Source organism: Podarcis filfolensis (assembly GCF_964270895.1).
Source record: "Podarcis filfolensis genome assembly, chromosome: 1".
Taxonomy (NCBI): domain Eukaryota; kingdom Metazoa; phylum Chordata; class Lepidosauria; order Squamata; family Lacertidae; genus Podarcis; species Podarcis filfolensis.
In genome coordinates, this window is record NC_139604.1 from 126,023,689 (window position 1) to 126,046,612 (window position 22,924).

Below are 22,924 nucleotides of genomic sequence, written 5' to 3' on the forward strand. Positions count from 1 at the left end.
GTTTCCATTCCTGGTTTAGAATATGAGAGCTGGGGGGACATGGTGTGATAGGAATTTTATGGTCTTAGATATATGGTAATGTTCTTAAGTGTACCAACCAAGCAAATACATAGATCAGCACAGGAAGGCCAACCTGGAACCATTTTGATTCCTAAACTGACCAAATGTTTTCTCTGCAAGGTCAAAGTGGGAAACCTCCCCATTGTCTCTTTCCTCACAAATCCTGTCTTAAGGGCACATTTAAGATATGAATAGGGTGTGAGCCTGTGAACTGGCCCAGGAACTAAGTATTTATCACTACAAAAGAATGGCCAGGCTCCCCAGGCAATCCAATCAAGTAACCTGCCAGATAGGAGATAAACAAGGACAGGAGAAAAACAACATTCAAATTTCTGTTTTAGACCGCCTTTTCTGTGATGTATGTATGATGTTTCTGGGGGTGGTCTTGATCTACAGGGTGGCAATTTTAAAAGTCTTTATAAGGCCTTGCACGCCATTTTTCTGGGTCCTCCTCCTCTCCTGCGGGTGAGAGGAGCACCCTGTTGCAACAGATCAATAAAGATCAAGCTGCTTTGCTTCTCAATATTCTCTAGTTGGCCTCTGTTATCTTCTCCTACCAACAGGGAACCTATGTAAGGACTCTATATGGGCTCTTGGGTACCCCATAAGGGAAAAGGGCCATTTTTGTTTACAACAATGGGGAGGGAGGGTGTATTAACAATATGGGGGAAATTTGGATACAACGAAGAAGGAACATTAGCAACATTGGGTACTTGTGTTTTTACCACTTAACTTTTGCAGAAACTTTGTGCCGTCAAATGTTTCCAGCTCTGCATTGCTATCCCATACAGTGATCGAACTTTCAACCTTGGCATTATCAGTAGCATGCTCTAATCATAGCTGTCAACTTTCCCCTTTTTTAAAGGGAAATCCTATTCGGAATAAGGGAATTTCCCTTTAAAAAGGGGAAACGTTGACAGCTATGGCTCTAATGGGTAGGTAAACTAAGGCTCGGGGGGCGGATTCAGCCCAATCGCCTTCTAAATCAGGCCTGTGGAAGTTCCGGGAATCAGCGTGTTTTTACGTGACTTTTGGAAGACATCTGAAAGCAGCCCTGTTTAGGGAAGCTTTTAATGTTTGACGCACTATTGTATTTTAATATTTTGTTGGAAGCTGCCCAGAGTGGCTGGGGAAAGCCAGCCAGATGGGCAGGGTATAAATAAATTATTATTAGTAGCAGTAGCAGAATGTGTCCTTTTATTTTAAATGCATCTCTGGGTTATTTGTGGGGCATAGGAATTCGTTCATTATTATTTTTTTCAAAATATAGTCCAGCCCCCCACAAGGTCTGAGGGCCAGTGGACCGGCCCCCTGCTGAAAAAGTTTGCTGACCCCTGCCTAACCGACTGAGCTATCTACATTGGACATTTGATTAGCCAGGTCAGCCTTTCCATTCAGTGGCGTAGCGTGGGTTGTCAGCACCCGGGGCAAGGCAAGTAATTTGCGCCCCCTAACCCGGGGCAAGGCAAGTAATTTGTGCCCCCTAACCCCTAACCTGCCGCCGCTGCCAGCTTCTTCTTGCTGCTGCCTGGGCTGGTCTGGTGTGGTTCTCTCCCACGCTCAGCGCTGTGCTGGGCGGCAATACCTGAGGTCTATAGTTAGAGACTCACCTTTTCCCCAGTTGGCTTGGCCCCCAATTTCTCTTACTATAGAATTTGGGGCTGGTGGTGGAGGAAATCATTATTCTTCCCCCTTGCTACCCCCCCCTAAAGCATAAGAGAGGGACTCCCAAGAAGGTGAAGCGGGACTTCACCCCAGGGTATCTCGGAAGCCCTCGAGGCAGCGACGCTTCCACCCCCTGGAAACAGCAGGAAGGGAGAGCGCTCTTGTGCCCGGGTCCTGCTTTGAGTGCTTCTCATTGACGCGTCTGCTTGGCCACTCTAGATGGGCCCTTGTGGCCTTGATCCAATAGCCGGGTCCTTCTTCGGAAAGAGCGAGCACCTCCTAAGCATGTGCAGAGCGCCTCCCTCCGCCCCCGCCACGCGGAGCTCAGCCTGCGTGTGGGCAGGCCCTTTGCGTCAGGCGCGCTTGGCAATCCCCGGCACCTCTCCTCTCCTCTCTCTCTCCCTGGAGAAATGAAGCAGTGACCCGACAAGGAGTAGCGAAAGATGGGCGTGTTTCGTCCCTGTTCCAGATGAGATCAAGGCGCCGGCAACGGGAAGGAGGCGGGGGAGAAGCAGGAGCAGGCCAGCCAGGGCTACTCCAGACCCCCCCCCCAATCTCTCCCATCGCCGCTGGAGGGGTCATGGAGGCACTGAGCCCGGGAGGCGGCTAGCCAGCCAGGGCGCACCTACCCAACCTCGCCGCGCCCAGGCGCGCTGCTCTCTCCAGCTTCCTCCCGGCCGGGCCAGCGGCTCCACCTCTTCCTTTGCCTCTTTGAGGCGCTTAATTCCCAGCAAGCGATTAGCAGGCTCGGATCGGATCCTGCGGCAGGCGGCGCCTCCACCTCCTCCTCCTCCCGGCTTTGCTGCTGCTGCTGCGTGGCTCTTTTCCCTCCACCGACCACGCGCTGTGCCTTGGAGAGGTTCCCGCTTCCTCGAGGGGGGCCGGCCAAACGGAGATGACGACCCCCCACCCCAACCAAGCCTCGATTGCTTGTCCCTTCCCTCTGGACTCGCGCCCCCCCCAGATGTTGCGCCCGGTGCGGCCAGCACCCCTGGCACCCCCCACGCTACGCCACTGTTTCCATTGTCTCCAGCCATCTCTTACCCTGTTCAAGTCTGCAGTTCTGCGCTCGGCCCGCTGAGAGACCTGCTGGTATCGTTGCAGCGGAATCATCCAACGATCCATCAGCTCTTGACCCTGCTGGCCAGGATCTTGCTCCACGAGGTCTTGAATCTCGGAATCCAGTTCGTTCATTTTGTAATGCCAAAGGTCCAGCATGTCCCAGATTCTCTGCGTGTAGCAAAAAACAGCACATCCATTAACCAGAAGGGGCTTTATTCCCGTTTGTGATCTGTTTAGAGACACTTGCAAGAGCAGTTAGGGACAAGACAAATGTAAACAGGAGTAACAAAAGGTGATTATTGCGAAGATGGCAGTAACAGACCATGAAGCTCAGTTAGAATTGAAGAACGAGACAAAGTGGTCTTGGAATTATTAGAAGACAGAAATAATTAGCATCCAGATTTATTTTTAAATTATTATTTTTTTAAACACATTGGAAAACAAGCAGAATTTTGGGGTGCAATTTATTTTAAAAATCAAAAGATTCAAAACTACTACAGTGCTCTCCCCATTCCACCAGTTTGGCCACAAGGAGGTGTTCGGAAGCATCCATTTTTGCATTTTTGCGTTGTTATACTGTACACGGCCCTGTGATTCTCGGATGAACATATATAAATTTTATAAATATCGATAATGATAACCACAGTTACTCATTTCGCCCGAACTGAGACAAACAATAGTTACTTCTTCAACTCTGTTGTTTTCTGAACAACCCAAGATCAAGCCACAGTCTACAATCCAGGCCAGTTCAGACAAACCATAGTTTACAGCTCACGATGGTTGGATGAAACAACCTGTTGTTAGTAGAAAACGGAAGCAGTGGATTCCAATCTGGTCAATGCAACTGTGGAGGGTGGGAGCAGGGGAAGGAGCAGGTCTGCTACACATCACACCATCTTCTACAACCTGGTGCTCCCCAGATGTTGCTGGACTACAACTCCCATCACCCCTGACCACTAGTCATGCTGGCTGGGACTGATGTGGTTTTGAGCTTAACATCATCTGGAGGGCACCTGATTGGGGAAGGCATTAGACAAGGACAGGAAGTAACCAGCAGGTAGAGCCAGGGGGGTGTAACAGTTAGAGTGTTGGACTAGGACATGGGTAGGCAAACTAAGGCCCAGGGGCCGGATCCAGCCCAATCGCCTTCTAAATCCGGCCCGTGGATGGTCCAGGAATCAGCGTGTTTTTACATGAGTGGAATGTGTCCTTTTATTTAAAATATATCTCTGGGTTATTTGTGGGGCACAGGAATTCGTTCTTTTCCCCCCTTCAAAATACAGTCCGGCCCCCCCACAAGGTCTGAAGGACAGTGGACTGGCCCCCTGCTGAAAAGGTTTGCTGACCCCTGGGCTAGGACTTGGGAGACCAGGGTTCAGATCCTCACTCAGCCATCACGTTCACTGGGTTACCTTGGGTTTGCCACTCTCTGTCAGCCTAAACTACCCCCCAGGGTTGTCGTGAGGATAAAAAAGGGAAGAGGAGCCCTGTAGGCCACCTTGGAGTAAATGTGGGATATAAATGTCTTAAATAAACAGACTTAAGCAACACCCTTGTTGAGTCATTAATACCTTCTGGATTTCTTTCGCTCTTGCAGTGCTCTTGCTCTTCTGCTGCAGCATATTTTCAACCGCTTGCAGGCCTTTGCTGATGTCTTGTATTTTTTTATCTGCCGTGTAGTGTGGGGAAAGCTTCAAGGATTCCGTGGTGACCTACAGCAGTTTAAAAACAACACGCAAACAAAATGAAAAGTCCTGCAACGGAAGGGAGAGAAGAAGAGAAACACAAAGACCAAACTAACACAGGACCTTTCAAATTACGTTCAGGTTTCTTGCCTTCTTTAAATCACAATAACCTGGAAAACACCGATGGATCTTTTTAAACAATCCTATATACATCAAGGGACGCGGGTGGCACTGTGGGTTAAACCACAGAGCCTAGGACTTGCCGATCAGAAGGTCGGCAGTTCGAATCCCCGTGACGGGGTGAGCTCCCGTTGCTCAGTCCCTGCTGCTGCCCACCTAGCAGTTCGAAAGCACGTCAAAGTGCAAGTAGATAAATAGGTACTGCTCCGGCGGGAAGGTAAACGGTGTTTCCGTGCACTGCTCTGGTTCGCCAGAAGTGGCTTAGTCATGCTGGCCACATGACCCGGAAGCTGTATGACGGCTCCCTTGGCCAGTAAAGCGAGATGAGCGCCGCAACCCCAGAGTCGGCCACAACCGGACCTAATGGTCAGGGGTCCCTTTACCTTATATACATCAAACCATGGCCCAGGCAACCTCTGTGTCGTCTCTTTTCTTTCTATGCTTCCTACATCTATCTGTATGTGGAACGAAACTGCCATCTCTCCATTTTATGAATTTATAGAGTTTGGGTGGGAAGATACATAATCATATTATCCTGCTGAGGGTTCTAGGAATGTAAAGAGAACCTGGCTGCTGGATTAGGACAATAGTCTATATATAAGTCCAGCATTCTGTTTTCCAACCGGAGCCTCTTAAGAGAAGCCTGGCAAGATAGAAGATAAAGGCAAAGGACGCCTGGACGGTTAAGACCAGTCAAGGGCAACTATGGGGTGCAGCGCTCATCTCGCTTCAGGCCGAGGGAGCCGGCATTTGTCCACAGACAGCTTTCCGGGTCAAGTGGCCAGCAGGACTAAATCCAACTGGCAAGCCCAAAAGGCTCAGTGGTTTAGATCACAGCGCCACCCCCGTCCCTTGGGAAGCCAGGAAGATGGGCATGAGCGGGCAACAGGATGCTGTTGCTGTTGCTTTCAGCAATAGATATATACAACAGATATGTTAATTGTGATTAGCAGCCTGCTCCTCCATGAATTTGCCACTCCTTTCAAAGCCTTAAAAAGTTGGTGGCTGCCACCGACATTTCTTGTGCAAGCAATTCCATTGTTTACCTATGGATCGTGCGTAGAAATGCCTCCCTTTTGCTTTCCTGAATCTCATACTGTTTATTTTCACTTGACGACCCCACTGGGTCCAAGTATTACAGGAGAAGAAGAAATCATTCTTGCCACTTCCTCACACCGTGCATAATTTTATAAAACTCTGTTTCATGACTCCCAGTTACTTAAACTTCACTAGAAAGGTCAAATTACTGGACTATGTTGCAAAAATGCAAAATCAAACGAAGTTGGCAGTTTTTATTTTTAAACAGCAAATAGAATGCATATGCAACTAAAATTATTGGTCTTTTCCACGGTCCTTAATCTTTTTACCAAGCAGTAAAAACACAGGTGCATTAGCTTTTTAAGGCAACTAATAATCCATATTCACATTTTTTTTGAAACCCAAACATGCAATGCACATTTTAGGGATTAAAGAACAGCCTGAGCTCCAGTTAAATTGTCATCAATTCTAGGCAGCTAAGCCGGCTGACTAGAATCTGCCTGACAAATTAGCCAATGGGTTTGTAAACATGTGGGAAGACTGAAAGGTGGTATAGCCTACTGGTAGGCTATCTGTTTGGTATGTAGAAGGTCCCCGGTTTGATGCCTATCTTCTCCAGCAAGAGACCTCTGCCTAAATCCCTGGAAAGCCACTGCCAGTCCGTGTAAACAACACTGAGCTAGATGGAGCAATAATCTGACTTCATATAAGTCGGCCTCCAATGCCATTCCTATATTCTATGCTCTTATTGTTGAAGCTACACAGTTATAGATCAGGACAATGCCTTAACCACAGACCATAAGCCACCCAGGTCTTTCCAAATGTCAAGCAAGAAATGCATGCAAATAAGCCGGAAATCCAATTTAAACTGTTCTGAGCATCAAAATAAAGAAATGTGGCTTTTACCTTTTCTTCTAGCTCTTGCAAAGTTTGCTTGCAGTCTTCCAAATGAGTTTCAATCTCGACGGGAACTATCGTATACATTTCAGAGTATTTGATACGTAACTTATCCATTATCTCCTGGAGAATTTGCTTCTGACTGTCAATGGCTCTCTGGATTTCCTAAGAGAGAGAAGGAAGCAATTGTTAGGCAGGGGAGTCCCCACTGTGGTTAGGAAGCGGACTGGTAGTTTTGGTGCCGTACAAAGCCTCATTTTGACTAGGCAGGCAAGCAGGTTAAACCTGAGAGATGCTCGCGTTGTTTAGTCGGATGATGCTTTTCAATTCACCCAAGAATAAATTAAACCTGATACCATTCCATTGTCCTGTCGAGGCATATTGACAGATGAAATAATATATTGAGCACAGAAAATACATCTGCAATTAATCCTCGCAGCTTGGCTTTGTTGCATGTGGGAAGAAAACCCTTAAAAAAAACCCCACATATTTACCAAATGAAGTCCTACCAACAATAAAATGCAACAAAAAGCAACAGAGCTGGTATATTTAACTCTTGTGTCCATTCTAACGAAAAGATCGGAGAAAAACAGCCAGTCCCAGTTCTGCATGAAGAGTATCAGTTTCATGAGCTAAAAGGAACTTGACAGTTGTCTACTATTTGTGGTCCAGAAATTTAATCTGATCTACATGGCAGAAACAACTGAAAAGAAGGAAATTTTCAGCCAAATTTCTAGGACGTTTTACTTGCAGTGCTGTTCTTAAGGCCAAGGCATTTCCCTGGCGCCTAAATACTGAGCTTTGAGATTCGAATCAACGTATTGTGCAGTAAAAGTAGGAAAGTGGAAAGTAAGGGCATTTGTTCACCTAACAACCTACAAAAAAAGATGACTCTGAATATTTCTATGAAAGAGGCTGGCTTGCAGTGTGTGTGAACCTTTGTGTGGCCAGGGGCATTGATGTTGATTTATGCAAGTGCCTCTCTAGTTATGCCTGCATAAGAGGCAGCTTCTATCTATTATCTTTGGCCACACTCCCGCTATACATTTAAAGCAGTATCAAATTACTTTAAAGAGTCATGGCTTCCCTCAAAGAATTATGGGGGCTGTAGTTTGTCGTTTGCTGAGAGCAGTTAGGAGATCCCTGTTCCCATCACAGATTCTACAGTTCCCAGAGTTCTCCGGGAAAAAGGGATGGGTTGCTAAACCACCCTGGGAACTGTAGTTGTGTGATGGGAATAGGGTTCTCTTAACAACCCTCCGAAGCCTTAAAAGACTACAGTTCCCAGGATTCTTTGTGGGCAAGCCACAGCTGGTTAAAGTGGTTTGATACTGCTTTGACTGTTTGGTATAGGTCAGTGGTTCCCAATTAGAGGTCTGGAGACCCCTGCAGGTCCACAGAATGCACCCAGGGGGTCAGCAGCCCCATCCTTTGCCTCCCCCCCACTAATTTTTTGTCATTTTTGCATGGTAATATCACAAATTTTATGGTCTGCTTTAGCACTGTTTGTTTTTTCAACATACTGGCCAAAATCGGTTTTGAAATCACACTGCAGTAACGATTTTGACATAGCAATATATTGCTCCTTGCGACAAGGAAAGCAGGGCAGCCGATTTTGAGGCACTGCTGGTACAGTGGTACCTTGGGATGCGAACGGGATCCGTTCCGGAGCCCTGTTTGGATCATGAAGTGAACGCAACCTGCATCCGCGCATCGCGTTTTGCCGCTTCTGCGCATGCGCGTGATGTCATTTTGACCGTTTGCGCATGCGCGCGTGGCAATACCTGGAAGTAAAACGCTCCGTTACTTCCGGGTCACCGCGGAACGCAACCAGAAAATACTTAACTTGAAGCACATTTATCCCGAGGTATGACTGTATTGCACAATGGACTGAGAACTGGGTAGCTGATTGCCCTCACTTCAAGGCACCGTGGCACTGAGGTGGAGCAGCTTTTCTCAGTTAACAGGAAAGCAGCAGCAGCCACAATGGGTGCTGGCTGCCCCACTGATGGCAGCTTCATGCACCCCCCCATCCCCTCCCCTTCAAATCATGCTATGGAGGTGACTCCTCTTCCTCTCCCCACCCACCGGATCTCTGTGACTGCTCCTTCCCTCATCCCCACACCTGATCTCCAATTTCAGACATCGCGGTATATCAGAATATCACAATGTTTAGCTGCTGATATATCACGATGTTGCAAACCAGATATCACTCAGCCCTAGTCTGTTTTTCAGTATACCTAAAATCCTTTGCTTATTAGGGGCTACCCCACATTTTGTTCCATGAGGGGGTCCGTGGCTTGGCTTTGGAAAAATAGGGGGTCCTCAGTAATTAGCTAATTGAGAACCACTGGTGTAGATTGTTAAGAGTGACTTGGGGGCTTCCAGACTTTGCAGGCAAATTCACAATTAAAACAGCACACCTATACAACAAACCCACTTAAAAAAAAAAAAAAAAGATTTTTTTGCTATAAGGAATGGGATGGGGAAACCCTCCGGAAAGTGTGGTATAGCTATTACTTGATACAATGTCATATGCTTTATTATCAGTTCTATCCCCAGGAAAAAAATTGTATCTCTGACATATCAAAATAGAAATATTAATGGATCATTCACTATTTTCAAAATTAACACTGAAGGCTCAGGGAGGGAGTCTGGAATAATTATAATCCCCCCACCTATGAAGACCCCACCCTGTAGTTGTGTTGCAACCACAAAGCATGAAAGTGGATGTTTCACCAACCTCAAGTTTCGCTGTCTTTTCATTAAGTGGTTCTAAGTCTGTTTCATGGAGCAAAGATTCAGTGTCACGTAGTGAAGCCTTCAAAGCGCCAATCTCCTCGTTCACCTTGTCCCGCTCTTCAATTTCAGACTGCACAGCATCCTTTTCCTTTTGAGCCTTTTGGAAGAGCCTGAGAAAATTGCAAGTCATAATATTAAGGGAAGGCTGTCAAGGGAAGCTAGAATCTGAGTTCTAGCAGGCTCCTAATATGAGACCATTACCTGGTTTCTAAAGGCCCTAAACTCAAGCACAGCTTTCACTTCCACTCACTGGAAACCGCCAAGCTTCTCTATCTTTAAAACTATTACCAAACAATTGTTAGGATATTTCCGTTCCACCTTAAAAGGCAGCAGGATGTTTGTGTCACAGCCTGCGTAAGTTCCTGTCTCACAGGATGTTTATGCTATATGTTCCTTTCGTTTTCTGTCTGTTTTGCCTGAGCAGTCGGAGCAGACGGTCATGTTTTCTTTGTTCTGACCAACGCCAAATAAACTGTAAATATGCTGTCCTGCTGTGCAACTTTTGCTGTGTGAATTTCTGCTGTTAAGAGTGTGCACTAAGCCAGAGGCTTAGTGTCGCTAAATTGCTGATACTGCGTGACTACGGGAGGTCGATGGATCGTCCGGCACCGAGCTTGGGGGCTCAGATGCACATTATCTCCCTGGCAGTATCCCAACAACAGGTTTCGGGCCCAGATTCATGGCACTTGCAGGAGAGTAAGACTGCGACAGACTGCTGAGGTATGTGTGGGAAAAGCGAAAGCAGAGGCTTTTCTGTTGCCGCGGCAGCCTCTTTGATGTCCGGCTGGCCTAATTGGCCTGGGAGCCAAGCCAAGCAGGCTTCGTGATTTATGGGTGCCAAGATAAGGAGTCTCCGAAGTGAAGAAGACTCACGGCTGGCGTTAAGAGGTGGAATGGAGTTTTTCCAAGCCTCTGAAGCTGCTGAGTACCCAAAATTAAATCGGGACAATTATGAGACCTGGGCAAAATGGTGTGAGAGTTTGCTGCGTCAGTTTGGAGTCTGGCAAACTGTCAGTGAAGCCCCTCCAGTTCCTCTGACAGGGAGATGGGAGGCTCAGAATTCGAGAGCCATAGACGTAATAGTCTTGTCCGTCTCACTGGAGGAAATTGCTACGCTAGCTGGCAACACGACTGCAAGTCAGATGTGGAATGCTTTGAAGATAGCCCATCTGCCAGTCAACCCAGCCCAGAGTTTGACTGCATCGGAGGTCCTGGCTGTTTCCCAGAATGCTAGTGAATGCAGGGATGCTGAGGGCACCGATTGCAAGCTGCAGGGGGAGAAGACTGCCACGTCATCCCAGGCAGCGTTCCAGCCTCCAGGGGGAGCCAAGGAGTCGGCAGCTGAGAGCTCTGTTTCTCGTGAGAACCAAGGTCAGAGCCTTTGCAGAGGCCGGAAGACCAGAAGTAAACAAAGGAAAAAGCCTGCAGATGGCCCGAAGCAGAAGGGGGGTGAAAGGCCCACGCCAGTGGAAAACAAGGCTTTGTTTGCTGGCACAGCTTCACCAAAGGCTAAAGGCAAGTCTGATGGCCAGGAGCAGGGGGGCAAGCTGCAAAAGCCCACGCTGGTGGAAAACAAGGTTTTGTTTGCCAGCAAATCTGCTTCGAAGGGGAAGGCCAGGTTTATTGTTGACTCTGCGGCCACGCGCCATCTCACCAAAGACCGCCATCTGTTTGTCTCCTTCACACCTCAAGATGGAGAGGTCCAGCTGGCTGATGGAAGGACTTTGCAAGCTACAGGAGTTGGGACTGTGAAACTTGAAAGTCTGCATACTACCATTAGTAATGTTCTTTTTGTTCCAGGAGCTGCGGACAATTTGCTTAGTGTCCCACAGCTAAATCGGCGAGGTTTTGAAATTACCTTCAAGAGGACTGTCTGTGTCATCAGAAAAGGCAAAGAGGACTTTTTGCATGCAAAGTTGTTGGACGGTTTGTTCTGTCTAACTTATGAGGACAATGCTGTTATATCTAATGCTGATTCTTGTTGTGTTGCACAAACTAACAAGGTTCTTCATGCAGGATGCATTCACGATGCACATAGAAGATTTTGTCACCTCTCTTGGCAAGCGCTAGCCAAGATGCCTGAGTTGGTTGAAGGTTTGGACATCAAACCTTGTAAATTTCACATGAAATGTGTATCTTGTGCAGAGAACAAGGTGAAGGTTGCTCCAAAAGGCAAGGAGTCTAGCAGGCAGGCTTCCAAACCCTACCAGCTAGTTCACGCAGACCTGGTTGGGCCTCTAGCGCCCTCTTTGGGTGGAGCAAGGTACTTCATGGTTCTAATTGATTCTTTTTCCAGGTACATTCATGTATTTGTGCTCGAGCAGAAATCGCAAGCATTTCCTAAGTTCAAGGCATTCTGTGCTTGGTTGGAGAATGCTCATGGTAAACGTATTGGCTGTCTGTTTACTGATCGGGGCGGGGAGTTCACTTCTCAGCAGTTTGAAGCTTTCCTGACTGAGAAGGGAATCCAGCATGACTTGTCAACGCCTAGATCGCCATGGATGAATGGGCTTGCGGAGAGAGCAAATCAAACGTTGCTGCAAGGAATAAAAACCTTGTTGCATGATGCCAACCTCCCTGAGAAGTTTTGGGGGGAGGCTCTCTCGAATTTTGTTTACACTTTTAATCGCAGACTGTCATCACCTATTGGCTGCACTCCCTATGAGAAAATGTTTGGTAAGAAACCTAACACCAAGCACTTGAGAATCTTTGGTTCTGACATGTGGGTACACACCCCACAAAGCAACAAGCTTGGGAAGCGTGGGGCACATGGTTTGTTCATGGGGTACGATAAAGGTGCATACAGAGTATGGATGACTAACTCAAAATCCATAAAGTTCACAAGGAGTGTTGAGTACAATCCTAAGTGGGGGGGAAATGTGGGAATTTTCCAGAGTTACCCAGAGGAGAATGAAGGTGATGTGAAGAAAGCAGATCATGCTGAGAAAGCTGAGGAAACTGAGGATGATGATGATGATGATGATGATGATGATCAGAGTTCGGATTCCAGTTCAGTGGGCGGCGCTGCTGCTGCTGCTGTCAGTGACAGTGATGACACAGCAGACTACAAGAGCGCAAAGGCCTCAGTCAGACCATCTGATGCGTCTGATAATGAACTGGAAGAACCACTGTTCACCATTGGTCACTTTTCTCCTAAGAAGGAGGAGATGAGTCCAGAAGACTTGCGTCAGGTCTGAAAGGGCGACCAAAGGCAAACCTCCAAAGAGATTTGCTGATGAGTTTGCTAAGACAGCAACTGCTGTTCTTAGTAGCTCAGAGAAGGTGTGGGAACCTTCAAGCTTCAAAGAGGTCCAGGATTTAACCTCTAAAGATGCTGAGCCTTGGCTTAATGCCATGAAGGCTGAAGTTGATTCCTTGAACAGGAACCAGACTTGGGAGCTGGTACCGGTAGTCCCAGGGATGAGACTGGTTGGCAGCAAATGGGTCTTCAAGGCCAAGACAGACCAGAATGGCAAGGTTGTCAGACACAAAGCCAGATTGGTTGCCAGAGGTTTTTCATAGGTACCAGGGCAGGATTACCACGAGACCTACTCACCCACGGTCAAATATGAGAGCATTCGGCTGATGCTCAAGATCGCTGCGGAGGAGAAACTGCATGTTTCCCATCATGACATAAATACAGCTTTTTTGTACGGGATTTTGGAGGAGGAGCTATACATGCTTCCACCTGACGGGATGCAGATACAAAAGGGAATGGTCTGTAAACTGCGGAAATCCTTATATGGTCTCAAGCAGAGTGCCAGGTGTTGGAACACAAAACTCACTGAAACGTTGCTTTCTCTAGGTTTTCACCAGGGCAAAGCTGATCCGTGTGTGTTTGTCAAGGAGGAGGGGCAAAACAAACTGTATTGTTTATGTTTTGTTGATGATCTTCTGATGTTTTGGAAGAATCAGGCTTTCTACCAAAGCACCCTAGCTCAGCTGAAGGAGCACTTTGACATGAAGGATCTTGGTGAGGTATCCAACTATCTTTCTCTGCAGGTGGAGAGGGACCAAGCAGGTAATTTTCTGGTACACCAAACGCAGAAAATTGCTGATGTATTAACCAGGTTGAATTTGGTTGATGCAAACCCAGCAGACACACCGATGGTGACAGGTTACCAGGTAGACAGTACTGCTGAAGCGTTTTCTGACACAACGCTGTACAGATGCATTCTAGGCAAGTTGAATTTCATTGCTAGATGTTCAAGACCTGACATTGCTGTAAGCACTAACCTGCTTAGCAGACATGCTAACAATCCTACTGTTCAGGATTGGAAAGCTCTGAAGCGCATAGCCCGGTATTTGAAAGGGACTATGCACTACAGGCTGAGGTTCACCAGTCAGAAGACTGGAGGTCTTGAAATCTTTGCAGATGCAAGTTTTGGAAGTGACACCACGGATGGTACAAGCACTTCTGGAGTATGCTACATGTACAACCACTGCCTGTTTGACTGGTTGTGCAAAAAGCAGACGACAGTTAGCCTAAGTTCCTGTGAAGCAGAACTCAATGCTCTGTCATTTTCACTCATGGATTGTGAATGGTTGATGCAACTGTTTAAGGACATTGGGGTTTCTGTGAAATGTCCTATACAAGTGTATCAAGACAATAGATCTTGTTTGGCTTTGCTGAATTCGGAGAGTTGCAAGCAAAGGACCAAGTACTTGCAGATTAAGCTACATCGAGCAAGAGAGTGTATTCAGAAAGGACTCATTCAAGTGTCCTACATGCCAGGAAATGAAATTCCTGCTGATCTGTTGTCTAAGGTTGTTAACAGAGAACAACTTAAGGTTTACGTACAAAGGTTGCAATTGGGTTGAACCACAGGTACTACAGGTTACACGGAAAGGGGGAGGATGTTAGGATATTTCCGTTCCACCTTAAAAGGCAGCAGGATGTTTGTGTCACAGCCTGCGTAAGTTCCTGTCTCACAGGATGTTTATGCTATATGTTCCTTTCGTTTTCTGTCTGTTTTGCCTGAGCAGTCGGAGCAGACGGTCATGTTTTCTTTGTTCTGACCAACGCCAAATAAACTGTAAATATGCTGTCCTGCTGTGCAACTTTTGCTGTGTGAATTTCTGCTGTTAAGAGTGTGCACTAAGCCAGAGGCTTAGTGTCGCTAAATTGCTGATACTGCGTGACTACGGGAGGTCGATGGATCGTCCGGCACCGAGCTTGGGGGCTCAGATGCACATTATCTCCCTGGCAGTATCCCAACAACAATGTCTCCTTAGAAGTAAGTCCCACTGAGTTCAATGAGGCTTACTCCCAAGTAAGTAAATTTGGGGTTGTGGGCTTAAGGATCATCACACACAATCAGTAGTGGGCGGTGGGGCAGTGTGAGTTGGGCTCTTTTGATCTCCCAGCTTCCCCATGCCATGCATTGCTGTCATTTATCGGGAAGCAGGGAGAGGCAAACCAGTGGGGGAGCTCAGCATGGTGCGGTTGTGGCGGCAGGAGCCAATCTGATGCTCCTGCCACCATGTCCACACCACGCCAAGCCCCCTGCGGCCTTACCCTTACTCTTAGTGACATAGTTTTGGGAAGCCAGGAGAGCAATGCTGCGCCAACCCACCTGCTACTGCACATAAATACGCAATGAGTACCATATTTTTCGCTCTATTAGACTCACTTTTCCCCTCCTAAAAAGTAAGGGGAAATGTGTGTGCATCTTATGGAGCAAATGCAGGCTGCGCAGCTATCCCAGAAGCCAGAACAGCGAGAGGGATCCCTGCGCTCCCTCTCGCTGTTCTAGCTTCTGGCTTAGCCGCGCTCTGTCCCTTCCCCCACCTCCCGCAAAAGCCAGCAAGAGCCACGCTCCCTTTAAAGAGCATGTGTGCACTCTTTATATGGGACTGGCAGAAATGACCGGCAGAATCCGAGACCAGGGAAAAGAGACGGCGGAAGAAGATTGGAAGAAATTTAAGGACTATCTTAGGAAACATTGTAAAATTATTGAAGGTTAGAACGATGTTGATTCAGAAATTAAGTGGTTATAAGCTGTAATGATTATGTGATCAAGAAAAGAAAGGTTAAAAATTATACAGAAATTAGGGGAAGGATTTGCTGAATTGAATTAATTAGAGATTGGAATACAGAAAGGGGAGGTATGAGGAGGTCGGGAAAGTAAGTTTTATGAATATAAGGGATTGAAATTATACTTGTTGTTGTATGTGTTTTGTATGTATTTTTACTGTTTCTGTTTTTTGTTTTGTTTTTTCTATTTTATATAAACTTTTAAAACTTTAATAAATATCTTATAAAAAAAAAAGAAAAGAGCATGTGTGCGCTCTTGGGGGCTTTCCCCGAGGAGGGAGAAGGGCAACCCGTCAGTGACAGGCCACCCTTCTCCCTCCTCAGGGAAAAGCCTGCAAGCGCCTCACACACGCTCCACGCAGCTCGTGAAAGGGAGCGCTGAGCAGAGCCTGGGATGCATACAGGCTCTGCTCAGCGCTCCCTTTAAAGAATTTTTTTTCCCTTGCATTCCCCCTCTAAAAACTAGGTGCGTCTTATGGTCAGGTGCATCTTATGGAGCGAAAAATATGGTAATTAATTGGTTAGATTTATCACTTTTAAACTAGGCCCAAGGAACCTGTGGCTCTGTAGATGTTGCCGGACTACAACTCCCATAATCCTTTACCAATACTGGCTGAGGTTGATGGGAGCTGGAGTCCCAAAACACCTGGAGGGCCACAGGTTTTCCCCGCTGAAGAAGAAGAAGAAGAAGAAGAAGAAGAAGAAGAAGAAGGAGAAGAAAAGAGTTTGGATTTGATATCCTGCTTTATCACTACCCTAAGGAGCCTTTACCTTTACCTTTTAAGGAGTCGCAAAACGGCTAAGAATCTCCTTTTTCCCTTCCTCCCCCACAACAAACACTCTGAGAGGTGAGTGAGGCTGAGAGACTTCAGAGAAGTGTGACTGGCCCAAGGTCACCAAGCAGCTGCATGTGGAGGAGCGGGGAAGCGAACCCGGTTCACCAGATTACAAGTCCACCGCTCTTAACCACTACACCACACTGGCTTACAATTACAGTTATGCTTTACTGTGGGAAGGTGTTTCCTTTGATGTGTCCTGATCTTTCCACATTTGGCTTCAGTGGAGGATTCAGAGTCTTACGTCTCATGAGAAATGAAGAAGAACGTTTCTCCGTCCACTTCTTCCAAGCCAAGCATAAATGTGTACGTCTCGACATTTACTTAGACTTACTCTTTTGTTCGATTCTGCATGGTGTGGATTTCATTCATAACAGGAAGGCCTCCTCCCTCCGCAGACGGACATTCAGGGACCCTGAGAATGCTCCTGATGCGCTGAAGTATTAAGCGCAACAACCGTTTCTCAGCATTCACACTTTCTCCATAAATGTTCGTACATTCCAGGAATTCTTCCAGCTCCTCTTTGCTGGCTCTCTCCTTTTCTTTCGGGTTTTCGGGCAGTTCTTCCTGAAGATTGTCTAGAATGATGCTTTCTCGTTCCATCTGAAGAAATAAGAAGATAGCCACCAGGGGAGGGAGAAGGAAAACAAGATTACGATCCTTTGCACATTTACTTGCAAGTAACACAGTGCGATTTATTTCTGAGCAAGCATGCATAAATGACTCCAGTTAATAACACTTATTTTATACGTAATGTAAAACAGACATGATTATTTATTGCTCTTAACAGAATTTCCCTGCGTACAGTAAACACATTTACATTATACAAGAGGGACTGCCAACAAAATGTTGCAGCATGGAAGGCTTTTGTTTCGGCTGCTCCGTTCCATTCCCCCTCCTCATCAGTTCTCCATTTCCCTCCCGAAAACCAATCAGCTTTGTGCCACTGAGCGTGCTCAGTCCTCAATCGACTGTTTTTTTAAGGGAAGTCTCTGTTAAATGGTCTCTTTAAATGTGAAGGTTCATATTGTTCCACAAGATGTGTATGTCTTTAAGGGCCAGAGCAAATAACGAGACCCAGTTTTACAATTGTGAAACAGTATAGCAGGTGCTGCTAAGTTGTGTTAATTAAGCTGTGTCAGCAATTGGGTATAGTATATAAAGAGCAGCACCTAGCTCTCTCAGTACCCTAGTGGATGGGTCATGCTTGTTGATATATTTAATGTAAAAGGAGGTTTTGTTTTTGTTATTAAAACCTTGTTAAAGTTATTTTTGAGTTCCTTGTAATGCGTGGTCTCCCCAGCAAGCTTTCTGCAGTGCAACTAAACTGCAAATAGCCAACAGTTCCCCCCCTTATTATTATTTTTGTACTTCTGCAAACTTCCCTCCTGCACATGCTCTACAACTCAGCTACAGCCCCATATTTGAGATAAACCTGAATTTAAATAGCCTGTGGAGCATCAAACCTGGAATAATCACCTGGCTGAGATGCTCCCCCCCCCCAATTACTCACTTCTTCACTGACGGATTTCCATTCCTGGTTCTGTTCTTCACACTTTCCCTCCCATTCTTTTGCAGTGTCGAGCAAACAAAGCCACTTTAGCCACAAAGTCGTTACAACAGTGTCAATCAGCACACAATCATTTTCGCTGCACATCAAAACCAGTTGTCCCGAGTCCTGACGCAAATTCCTTAGATCCTCTTCGATTGAAACCAGTGTGGAGGACATCATCTTTAAAAGAAAAAAATAGCGTAAACAATTGGTTTGGGTGAAATATTTTCTTTTTGTTTATTTTAAGATGTCTTTCCTATTTGAAATCCCATGGTAGGTCTCTCAGGGCAGCTTATTTTTTAAAAAACCAAATCACATAATAAAGCTAAAAGACAGTAAGAACACACACAGCAAGCACAATAAACTAAAATATAAAATTACTGTGCCCATACATAACATTGAGCCATGGTTTGTTTTTACCATGGTTTGTCCATCAAGCCATGTGTAGTCTCACAGCTGAGCAAATAAGGCATGGCTGATTTCTCCAAATGTGGTTTGTTTTCCAGCTGCCCATGCCTTGTGCCTCTAATAACTTGGTGAGCATCATAGGTGGGTGACCAAACAAACCATGGTTAAGCAAAGCTGCTGGTTTTGGACAGAGAGCAGAACTGTAGTTAAAGCAAACCCTGGTTCATAGGTCAACAACAACTACATCTTGCTTTGTTCCCAAGAAGCAAAGCTGGGTTACTTTGCAGGGCTCAGTTCAAGCAGTCAGACAAACCGGACTTTGGCTAAATAAACCATGGTTATGACCAGGGGTCGGCAACCTAAGGCCCATGGGCCACAAGCAGCCCATGGACCCCCGCTGCCTGCTCGGGGACCCCCGCCGCCCACTCGGACGGCTCCCGAGCAGGAGGTGTGGAGCAGAGTGGGGAACGCCTTCCACGATGCTGGCCAGCTTCCCATCAGATGCAGGAAGCTCCTGCAGCCAATGGGAAGCCGTGCATGCCTCCTCCGCGCCGGAAATAGCGTCTGCGCATATGTGCACGCGCACTCCGGTCTATTGTGGCGTCTGAGGAACTGTGAACCGGCCCAAGCCACAAAAACTTTGCCAACCCCTGGTTATGACTAATACCCAGCCCATAACCGCCTCCCAAGGGGGCCAATTTAAGCAGCAAATGGCTGTCTAAAGTTGTGCATTCTGCAGCTATTGTGCGGGGGCACAGAATAGACTAAAGGCTCTTGCAGACACTTGCTTTCTGTTAAAACATAGATGCATCTATGTTTAGCCATAACAGTGAGCAGCTTCATAGGATTATTGTTAAATATTCTTTACACTGTGGGTGGGTGTATGTGTTAAGTGCTTTGAGGACTGCAAAAATTTATGATCATAAAAACACGCCACTGTGGTGAAGATTATTCTCACCTTGCTTTGTTCCGACTGCTCTAAAGCTTCTTTATAAGACACTGGAATATGGTACAAAGATTTCTGAAGCACCCTTTCCGCGTCGTTGAGATTAACATGTATTACCTCTTTGGATTTTTTGAAGCGGTTGTATTTTTCCAAGCATCTGTGAATGCAACAACATTAAACAAAGCAATCAAAACACACCCATATTTTTTTCTCCAGTCGTGGAAAGATCAGCCCAAAGGTTATAACCAGTGGCACAAACTAAATGTATAAACAGAAGAGATTTTTAAAATATATATATATATTATTATCCAGTGGTGGCTTTGCTGATGCAAGACTTCTGCTGATGCAAAGACAGGATACGTGATTTTCAACAATTCCTCTTAACCAACACCTGGCTCGTTCTTGGCTACATACAGCTTGTGATTAGTTGAGGACAGAGCATGACAACATATCCCAGTTAGGCAGCTAAGCCAAAGCCTGGCTTAGTGCAGCTTGGCATAGCAGCTAAAAGGACCAGGGAGGAGCAAAGTGGCAACAAACTCATTTCTAGGAGCCCACGAGCTTGTAGGGTCCATAGCTGTCAACTTACAGATTTGAAAATAAGGGACCAGCAGCCTCAAAAATAAGGGCTCAGCAGCCAAAATAAGGGATTTTAGACAACCAGCTCCTTTCCTTTCCCCCATAACAGTCAATCGAAGGAGCCTCCAAAACACGAGATCGCCGCCCGCCATTGTACTCAACCAGTTCATTTCCTTTTTCCCCACCATGTGCCCCCGCTCCAGACAGACCTTTTCCCCGGGAAGGGTGAGTGGGCCGTCAATGATGTATCCATCTGATTCCAAGCACAGGTATGTTCAACATCTGAGCCCCTCTGAGCCAAAGGCAGAAAGCCCAGCCAGCAGCCAAACGAAGCCTCAAGCGGTGGTTCCCACAGCGCAGCAACCCGGCAAACGGGATGCAGCAAGGAAAACCACACCGTCACCTCTCCGCTGGGAAGCGCTGAGCAAAGGTGAGTCCCCAGGCAACGCAGCCGATTTGATCGGCACAAGGCATGCAAGCTCCACCCCCCCAGTCGTTCTTAGACTCCTTATTGGGTGAGCAACGCAGCCAAGCAACACAGTTGGAGCCTCCCTCCTCCCTGGCCGGCAGGGAGGGAGGGAGAGGAGCTGCTTCCTTTGAAACCCGGGAAATTTAAGGGACATCATCAATCTGGGACAGCAGGGGGACACAGCACTGGGATAAGGGAGTTTCCCGCCAAATAAGGGACGGCTGACAGCTATGCGTAGGATCTTGCTAAGCCAACCTTTGGCTTAGCGTATCACATGAACCCACTCACTATTCCTTGACCTAGCAGACCCCACCTGCCCTGTCAAGCCCTACCTTCTCAGCCAAGGCACCATCTCTTTGTTTGAGCTCAGAAGCAGCATTCACAAATGGACATCCAAGGAAAAGATGCTAGCAGGAGTAATAGTGGAGCCCATGTGCCTATTCCCAGGCAAGTCGTTTGTTAACTTTGGCACTTTAACTGTGAGCTACAATGATGCACTCTTGGCATCTGTCTTTTCCTCGAGAGGCAACTGAGTGCACCTCCGGGGGTAAAGTAAAACTGCTGTGTTAGCATCGCCAAAGTGACCTCCCTGGGGCCCAAGCCTGGGCAGCGTGTATGGACTGTCCAGACAAACTCCCCTCTCAGCCTTGCTGATGCGGTCCAAAGGAAAGCAGAGCAAGACGTTTGCCACCAGCTCGGCTCTGTAGGGTTTAAATGTAAAGGGACCCCTGACCATTAGCTCCAGTCGTGACCGACTCTGGGGTTGCGGCGCTCATCTTGCTTTATTGGCCGAGGGAGCCAGCGTACAGCTTCCAGGTATGTGGCTAGCATGACTAAGCTGCTTCTGGCGAACCAAAGCAGCGCACGTAAACACCGTTTACCTTCCCGCCGGAGCGGTACCTATTTATCTACTTGCACTTTGATGTGCTTTCAAACTGCTAGATTGGCAGGAGCTGGGAGCTCACCCTGTTGCGGGGATTCTATGTTGGGCTACCTTTGAAGGTGACCCGGAAACTACAACTAATCCAGAAAGCGGCAGCTAGACTGGTGACTTGGAGTGGCCGCCGAGACCATATAACACCGGTCTTGAAAGACCTACACTGGCCTCCAGTACGTTTCCGAGCACAATTCAAAGTATTGGTGCTGACCTTTAAAGCCCTAAACAGTCTTGGTCCAGTATACCTGAAGGAGCGTCTCCACCTCCATCGTTCTGCCCGGACACTGAGGTCCAGCGCCAAGGGCCTTCTGGCGGTTCCCTCGCTGCGAGAAGCCAAGTTACAGGGAACCAGGCAGAGGGCCTTCTCGGTAGTGGCACCCGCCCTGTGGAACGCCCTCCCACCAGATGTCAAAGAGATAAACAACTACCTGACATTCAGAAGACATCTGAAGGCAGCCCTGTTCAGGAAAGTTTTTAATGTGTGACATTTTAATGTATTTTTATTCTTTGTTGGAAGCCGCCCAGAGTGAGAAGAGACTACCTACCTCTGCACATCAGATTTTCTCTTTTGCTCCTGCTCTCTTGCTATCAAACTCTTAGAAATGAGATCGCCAAGGGTTTTTTCCAGTTGCAGTTTGGCCTGTGGTTCGACTATGCTTTCCATCACAGAGGTCAGCGCTTCTACTTGAGACATCGCAGTCTCAAGTTCTTCCTGTCTCTGGCGAGAGAGGAGGATGGGCTCTTCTAGCTCATTCAGAGTGAGCAGAGGAGTGCAGAAAAGGGCTTCACGCTGGCTGAGGAGGTCAGAAGCCCTTTGGACAGCTTCTCTGTAAGACTTCACAGTCCCAAAGGCTTCATTTAAGGCACTCTGCACAGGTTAACAAAATTGTATTTTTTAAAGACAACAAAAAAATGCCACAAGATTGCATGGGTGAAAAATACACACCTTTTATTTCATATGCTACTCTGCCCTGTTGTGGTAAGACCTGCCAATATAGCTGGGCTCCATATTAAGTCCATTTCAGAGATCAAGTTAATGCAGGGGTCAGCAAGATTTACTTCGCCTGGGCCAGTTCACTCCCATGAAGATCGCTCCGTGGGTTGGATCGTGGGGACTTGCCGAGCGGATAGCTCAGTTCGGGGGTGGCTCATGGGCCATTTAAATGACCTCCGTGGGTCACTTGTGGCCTATGGGCAACAGGTTGCCGACCCCTGAGTTAATGTCTAACTAGTAGGAAGGCCTTTTCAGTGGTGGCCCCAAAACCTAGAAATCCTCATGGTAGTAGATTTAATTGTGTTGGCTAACACCTCATAAGAGGCTGGACACGAACTTTTGCTTAGCCGGGCCTGCCTTTCCGGTGGTATGCTTCTGTCTGGTCCCTGGCTCAGCAAACAATAGGAAAAATGACAATTAATCTTCAATGTGGCTTACTAAAGTGAAAAACCAAGACAAATAAAAACAGCATGGAAAACATGCATACAAACCCCAGCAGTCAAGAATCCCTTTGCTACTGTAACCTGCCATTCATCAAACTCTTCATCGGGCATCTCAAATGTTAGAGATGGTGACAGGTAAAAGATGTGTGACAGGTGACTATTCCACTTAGGGACCACCATGTGGTCACATCTCCTACTTTATAGAGGACAGTCCCCCATTTGAAGGCCTGTCAGGCAGTCTGTTACTAGAAGCTGTTGCTGCTCAGAGAAGACCAGCACTAATCTAGAGTAGGCCAGAGGAGCCAAAAGCAGGGTAGGCCAGAGATCTGCCTCA

General features: G+C 47.0%; 1 protein-coding gene and 1 long non-coding RNA gene across 12 annotated transcripts in view; one reads left to right on the plus strand and one right to left on the minus strand.

Annotated features, from left to right (window-relative positions):
• The window catches only part of LOC310766983, an 82,154-nt gene extending 73,285 nt beyond the window's left edge, over positions 1 to 8,869 (plus strand). The window contains exon 2 of the long non-coding RNA XR_014550560.1: positions 8,805 to 8,869. This is a non-coding gene — a long non-coding RNA (uncharacterized lncRNA). The remainder of the gene's footprint in view (positions 1 to 8,804) is intronic.
• The window catches only part of SYNE2 (spectrin repeat containing nuclear envelope protein 2), a 256,417-nt gene that overhangs the window by 123,977 nt on the left and 109,516 nt on the right, over positions 1 to 22,924 (minus strand). For all 11 annotated transcript variants that reach the window (XM_083607758.1, XM_083607756.1, XM_083607761.1 and 8 more), the window contains exons 47-54: positions 21,699 to 22,021; positions 19,181 to 19,325; positions 17,776 to 17,994; positions 16,597 to 16,865; positions 9,331 to 9,499; positions 6,597 to 6,752; positions 4,359 to 4,499; positions 2,770 to 2,955 (exon numbers count right to left, since the gene is read on the minus strand). In XM_083607758.1, the coding sequence (XP_083463884.1) occupies positions 2,770 to 2,955; positions 4,359 to 4,499; positions 6,597 to 6,752; positions 9,331 to 9,499; positions 16,597 to 16,865; positions 17,776 to 17,994; positions 19,181 to 19,325; positions 21,699 to 22,021 (1,608 nt within the window). The remainder of the gene's footprint in view (positions 1 to 2,769; positions 2,956 to 4,358; positions 4,500 to 6,596; positions 6,753 to 9,330; positions 9,500 to 16,596; positions 16,866 to 17,775; positions 17,995 to 19,180; positions 19,326 to 21,698; positions 22,022 to 22,924) is intronic.